Here is a 7436-nt window from a genome sequence, read left to right on the forward strand (position 1 = left end):
GAAATCTTTGTTTGTAAAGATATATTATGTGACGATATTTGGATTGTGATAATGTAAGATAACTCCCATCTATATAAGTAACAATAAAATATCTATCAACTCAATTAAAATTTTAAGAAATCAATATACTCCACAAATTTTATAGAGATTCAACTACAAATTTCCAAATTTATTATAAATCAAAAACATAATTAGTTCAATTATATATCGTAATTTAAAATGATATTTATCCACTTAACAACATTTATTACTTTAAATTCTAATCAGCAACACAATCTATATATTTAAAAGCATTTAATATCTCAGAATCAAGTTGGAGACTTGATAGTAAGCGATAACAAACTCGTAATTCTATTATAATATAATGTTTTAAATGAAACTAATAACTTAATTGTTAATTACTCTTATAATAAAAAATTGCTCTTCTAATATATCAATATAATAAAATTTGAATTTGAATTTAATTTAATCTCAAAAAATTCAATTGTTGATTAAATGAAGTTTCTTCCTTTGATATATTACACATGAATTTTATATCTAAGTAATGTATTATTTCCAGTAAAAAAATATTAAAATAGAAAATAGATATGATTACTCAAATTGTAAATACTTGCCAAACACGGCATCTTAACAATAATGCATCGGGTTGAAAAAAAGGTAAAAACACGCGTGCCAAATCCTGCCTTAATCACTTGATGATAAATAAAACGTCGGAAGTTGGAGGCAAAAGTTGGTGAGCCTGCACTATATATACACTTGCATCTTTCTGGGTGTGGTTGTGACACTCCTTAATTATCATTCTGTGATCATAATAAGCCAACTTGTTTTGGAGATGAAATCATGGGTGCTTCTATCTGTTCTTGTATTGGCTGCAAATATGCTGCAGCAATATTGTGTGGATGGACAACAAGCGCAAGTGCCTTGTTTATTTGCGTTTGGGGGCACTCTATCTGACCATGGAAACAACAACAACCTTCGAACAAGGGCAAAATCCAATTATGGACCCTACGGCATCAACTTTCCCCGAGGCTCAACTGGTAGATTTACCAATGGAAAAACGCAAGTTGATTTCATTGGTACGTAACATAACATCCATGCATGCTCTGTGCTTTCCCATACTTTTTTTTTTTTTTACCTCACAATCACTAATTAAACTTCGGCCATTGCAGCTGAATTTACGAGATTAAACACATTCATCCCACCCTTTGGAAACTTGCGTGGCTTAGACAAAGAAATACTCAAGGGTGTCGACTATGCATCTGGATCAGCTGGGATTCTCATGGATACCGGCTCACATCTAGTATACACATACATAAATGAATAGGGTTTTTGTGTTATAATTTTAGAGGGTTTGTATTATATGTCAAAGGTAGCTAATGCCACTATTCTACATACGCAGGGTAGCAATATCTATTTCCTAAGGCAGATCTCAGATCACAGAAACGTATATACCAGAATTGGTACCATACTTGGAGGTATTGAGAAAGGTCGAGAACACCTTAGAAAGTGCTTGTATTACGTGAATATAGGCAACAATGATTACATATATAATTACTACCTTCCCCAATTTTACCCAAGATACCGCCGCTACAACCCTGAAGCATTTGCACAAGTTCTTATCGACAGATACCTTTACCACATTCAGGTACTTACAATTTCATGTATTTATCCTCTACCTTAGTTTCCAAGTTTAACAATTATGAAATATACACGATTTTGGAGGACAGGAACTGCGTCGTCTTGGGGCAAGAAAATTCGTGAATGTCGGGGTGGGTCGTATTGGGTGCACTCCGTATGCCTTAGCCATGAATAATAGGACAAATGGATCTTGTGTTGAAGAGATGAATGCTGCAGCATCCATATACAATGCCAAGCTTAGATCTCTAATGGACCAACTAAACAACAAGAAATTTGGTGATGATGGTTCTAAATTCATCTTTGTAAACAGCACAGCCAGAAACCTTGGAGTCGTTGCTAGTGGTGCATTTCTATTTTCTTAAACTCTACGCTTCGTCTTTATATTGAAACAATCTGAATGAACGCTCCTTGCACTGTTTCAGGTTTCACTGTTACGAATGCTTCTTGCTGCCCAACGGGAACGGGTGTGCTGTGTGTTCCTAATCAAACACCGTGCCAGAATATAAATCAGTATGTGTTTTGGGATAAATTCGCTTTCACAGAACCTTTCAACAAATTCCTCGCACTCCTTGCGTATAATGGTTCTAATCCAGACTACGTTTACCCAGTCAATATCAACACCCTTGCTCAGTCTTGATGCTTTACTTCAAAACCCCTTATCCATTTACAAATCTTACTAATCTATTTTTAATAAATTATAGTCAATAAGTTCATGATGGGCGAACCATACATGCATGATATGGGGTTTTGTTATATTTCTATTTTTTTTTTGTCTTTTTCTATCTTATATCAATACTAAATATATGAATATATTTTCCATTTCAACTATTTTTTGCACTATTTATTTATGTGCTTAATTAAAATTTGTATTGTATTTTTTTAATCTGAAGGAATAATCTTAACGAATACAAACTAATTAAAAAGTGTAAAAAAAATCATAATGACGAACCTACAACATCCCATTAAAGACAATCTCCACAAGTTATGTGCAATAATTATCGAGCGAACATGAAACCAACTCATATCAAAATTACCTTTCTTTAAAAATACTACATGATTATTAACGGTTCAGCAGGTGAAAATAATATACATCTTGAAAAAAAAAAGCCTCACATCACTTAAAATAATCTAAAAATAAATGTTAATAATTATATAATAGATTCTAAGTCAATAACGATATTTGTTCTAAATTAAAAATACTTTAAGCTAGTGTTTGATTTTTTCTTATACAAATATAGTAGTATATTATAGTTAAATTTTTTCTTGTATGATGTACTTACTGGTTGAGAGTATTTTTTGTTTATTATACAAATTTGCACATAATAATCATTTTCTCGTCGAGATTGGACATATAATCTTGTTAAAAATAAAGATGATAATATTATTATTTGAAGATGCGTTTTTCCCAAACATTTACTTACACACAAATATATAATTATATAGTACGCGCCTTTTTTTTTATTAAAGTAGGACGTGCATTTAATAGCAACTAAATAATACCCTCTTATATTATTATACTAAGTTTTTTGAGACAGAACATTTGATAATACATGAACTTACATGAAAAAAAGAAATCGAAGGTAAGTCTCTTTATAAAAAGAAAGGACGTCAATTGGATAACGACTCAAATCGCGTCGTTTATAGCGAGTAAATTTGTGAGATGTGAAAATTAAATACGATCTTCTTTTGAGAAATAAGACATTAATTTTGAAGCAACTAGAATCACACCTTTTTGTAATAAGTGAACTTACTTGGATATAGAAATAGAATCTAAACCTATTTTTATTAAGGTAGCGGTTAGGTCTCAACGATGAAAAATGCACTTCTTATCTTAAAGATATCAAGCAAGATAAATGATGATAAAAAAAAAATTATGTTGAACAATGAACTTAATTTTTGGTGCACATCGTTAAAAACAAATTAAGAAAAAACCCAATAGGGAAAAAACCTCAGGAAAAAAAAAATTACATCATTATTTATTTTTTAAAGGACGGACCTTTGGGTGTAATATTAATATTAATATGTAACAATTGGAAAGATGTAACTGCTATATCTAGTGATGAATTATGTAACTTTAAAGATATTTTTAACTTAAAATTGGTATATTGTTCAGAGTATGAATTACAGAAAAAGAGTCTATTAAAATACCAGTAAAAAAAATCAAAATAAACAATTAAAAAATTATTGAAATGATGAATTAAAAAAATAAGTCAAAATATTATTATCTATTATAAAAAAAAATAACTTTAATTAGATTACACACTCAAAAATTTATACATACAATAAGTTCATATGTGAATAACCCACAAAAAGATCTCTTCCCTTAGTAATAATGTTAATAATTACTTTCCGTTGACAAAAAATAAAAGCTTTGTCAAACTATTCGGCCCTCCAAGTTGATTCATTCTGACTTCATTGAAAGAAAAAAGTTGCAATAAATATACTCATACATCTTTCATCTGGCACTGGCTACAACGAAATCAATGGAAGCTCAGACTAAGCCCTGGTTAGTTCTATCTTTTCTAATGGCTGCAAATTGCATGCAATATTATTGTGTCCATGCAGAACCAGTTGTGGCTTGCCTTTTCGTCTTTGGGGACTCTCTGTCTGACAGTGGAAATAACAACAACCGTGCAACATTAGGAAGAGCCAATCGACTTCCCACAAGGCCCCACAGGAAGATTTACTAATGGAAGAACCTCCGTTGAATTCATTAGTACGTATAACATTCTCTATGCTTAATTCACCTTTTCTTAAATATAATATTTTTAATTGTGTTTAGCACCCTAATTAACCTTTAATCATTTGTTTCAGGCGAGTTTCTCGGATTTCTGAAACTCATCTCATCCCATGCAGTTAAGATATGTCAAATATTCTATTAGCAAATATTATGTAATTAAATATTATAGTAGCTATAATTTAGACATTATTATCTCTGTGAGTAAATTTGTGCACTCATTCCTTTAATAGTTGAGGAATTATAGCACTCTTATATGTATATATATGGAATCCTATTATTTGAAATAATATATCAGAATTATTCTTTAAATTCTTTCTATATGGTATCAAGAGCCAAACACCGACATCCTTTACAATATAGGAAGCAATGCTTCTTTATTTGAATATTTCTGATGACTCCGTTCAATAAAAATCAATCCGAGAAACATGATTTTGGGACTTCCGCGGCTACCCATATGCAAGAAGCTATTCTAAGAGTCATAGTTCTACTGTTGCCGGATTTGTGATCAAGTCAGGTATATCTAACTTTGCTCTTAATCTTTCTGTTGTTACTAGGGATGATGATAGGATAATTGATTTAGAGGTGCTACTGATCATATGACTTGTGATCCACCTAAATTTATTAATTTTTCCCCTAATAGTTCTAAAGCTGCTATTATTAATGTCAATGGGATCTCATCTTCTATTGAAGGTGTAGGTATATCCCTCTCTCCCTCCTTATCAATTTCTGATGTTTTATTTGTTCCTAATTGAATTGTAATCTTCTCTCTGTCAGCAAGTTAACCAAATCACATTCTTGTGTTGTCTTATTTTATCCAACCCATTGTTTTTTCCAGAACATCCATTCCAAGGAGAAGATTGGCAGTGGTAGAGAGAGAAAAATTGTATTATCTTAAAAATGTCTCACAACAAACCCATAAAGGAACATTGGCTTTGCGAATGAATACATACAAGATGAAAACAAAAAGGAAATTTGGTTATGGCATAGAATGCAATATTTCTGATTTTATTTGTGAAACTTGTGTAATGGCAAAAAGTCATCGTGTTGTGTTTCCTTTAAGCAATAAAAAAACAAAATTTCCTTTTTCATTAATCCATACAGATGTTTGGGGTCCTGCCCCACAATCTACACATAATGGGAAAAAATGGTTTATTAGTTTTGTTGATGATTATACTCGGATAACTTGGGTGTATTTGCTTAAACATAAAAGTGATGTGTGTAATGTGTTTCGTTCCTTTCATCATATGATAGTTACTCAATTTAACACACATATTAAGATCATTTGATCAATGGAGGAGAATATTTTTAAGACTGAGTTAATCGAGTTCATGAACTCCAAAGGCATTGTTGGTCTCTTGGTAAGCGTACCAAAAGTCAACTGTAGTATAATGATTTAAAGTAGGAGTGTCGAACCCACGAGGAATGGATTCAGTTAAAATAATTAATTATCTCAATCAGCATATATATGCAGAAATTTTAATTCGATGGATTATCAACATTTAAACTAAATTGCATAAATAAACACAGTAAAACAGAAAATTAGTTAAAAGATCAATAAAAGAAACTGGGATTGAATTTTATCTATCTCCCTTGTTTGTAATCTGGATGAATATAATATATAACATCTGAAAATACCAATATTGATGCACACTCAAAAATCATTTATACCGATCCCTCGCGTATAAAATTCATAAGATTAGTTCCCTGAATATTGATTCCTCACATATTCAACAAACTATCCAGCATTACGGTCGAGTGTTAACAGCAATTGATATATTGAGATCTATTTCTAGCATCACAGTATATCAAGTATCATTGTTCAAATCAGATTTTCAGAAATACTTTCCAGTCAGATCTAAAAATCAAAATCAAAACATCTATTGATCAAATAGAAGTAAGCATTAAGAGCAAAACAATAATACCAATACTGAGTAAAACAGAAATGCTATATATAAATATCACCCGATTACATCCAAGTTCGAGTAGATTACATTCAATCCCCAAAGGAGAAGATTAGCCACTCATGGCAGCCATCAAAATCCTAAGAACTAAAGAAGAAGAAGAAATATGATCTGTGTTTGCTCGTGGTCACCGCTCTGCAGCAAGGATCAATTCTTCTCCCAAAATCTCCAGCTGCATTCACTTTCTGATGCACTGAGAATATATACCCACGAAGTCTCGCTCAAGCTACCTAAGTTGAGCGAGAAAACATTCTTCATGCTAAAGAAAGCTTCTCGCTTGGGTGAGACGTGCTGAAACCAATGTCTCACTTAGGCGAGCAAGAGTACTTCGAGCTGAAGAAAGGATCTCGCTTAGGCGAGATTGGCAGCATCTGAGCTTGCTTGGGCGAGAATGGCGGCAAGAGAGGGTCTCCACTGCACGAACTCTCGCTTAAGCGAGAGTCTGCGTCGCTTAAGCGAGAATAGCGGCAGTAGCTTTAGCTTAGGCGAGAATGCTTTGGTTTGAGCGACGTTGACAACATTCCTTCCTTGTTTTCTCTGTTTCTTGCTTTCTCCTTCACTCTTCTTGAGTTCTCTTTAATCTTTCCTGAAAAACACACAAAATAGGATCAAATGATTTCTTTAAATCAAAACTTGGAAGCATGTGATTGAAACTTAGGTTTAGGGAGAATCAATATGAAATGAACACAAATTTAAAGCATAAGTGTCAGAGTTTGTTATGAATCTTTACTGAATTTTGGCACTTATCAGGCATCTTACATCAAACTACATGTCCTTATCACCACAACACACAACAAAATGGGGTGGTTGAGAGAAAAAATAGATATATATTAGAGGTGGCAATATCACTTTTGATAGATTGCAATGTCCCATCTCATTTATGGGGGGAGGCTGTGAGATCTGCAGTTTATTTGATTAATTGAACACCTTCTAGTGTGCTTAACTTTCGAAAGCCTTTAGATGTGTTGTCTGATCATTGTATCCTTCCTTCCATGGTCTGTTTACCGCCTCATATTTTTGAATGTGTTATATATGTTCACTTACACCCACATCAACGTACAAAACTTGAAGAACAAACTTTAAAATGTGTTTTTGTT

General features: G+C 32.4%; 1 protein-coding gene across 1 annotated transcript; it reads left to right on the forward strand.

The window, feature by feature from the left end:
- Positions 1-762: 762 nt before the first annotated feature.
- On the forward strand, positions 763-2457 carry LOC114189174 (GDSL esterase/lipase At1g29670-like). Its single transcript, XM_028077878.1, has 5 exons — positions 763-1076; positions 1170-1300; positions 1400-1645; positions 1728-1980; positions 2061-2457. The coding sequence occupies exons 1-5, from the start codon at positions 833-835 to the stop codon at positions 2273-2275; spliced, it is 1089 nt and encodes a 362-aa protein (XP_027933679.1). The 5' UTR covers positions 763-832; the 3' UTR covers positions 2276-2457.
- The last annotated feature ends 4979 nt before the right edge of the window (positions 2458-7436 follow it).

Source organism: Vigna unguiculata, chromosome 6 (genome assembly GCF_004118075.2).
Source record: "Vigna unguiculata cultivar IT97K-499-35 chromosome 6, ASM411807v1, whole genome shotgun sequence".
NCBI lineage: Eukaryota > Viridiplantae > Streptophyta > Magnoliopsida > Fabales > Fabaceae > Vigna > Vigna unguiculata.

Coding starts and splice junctions, on each gene's coding strand:
- LOC114189174 (XM_028077878.1), top strand. CDS start 833: ATGAAATCATGGGTGCTTCTATCTGTTCTTGTATTGGCTGCAAATATG. Junction 1,301..1,399: donor TGGATACCGGCTCACATCTA/GTATACACATAC, acceptor CTACATACGCAG/GGTAGCAATATCTATTTCCT. Junction 1,646..1,727: donor GATACCTTTACCACATTCAG/GTACTTACAATT, acceptor TTTGGAGGACAG/GAACTGCGTCGTCTTGGGGC.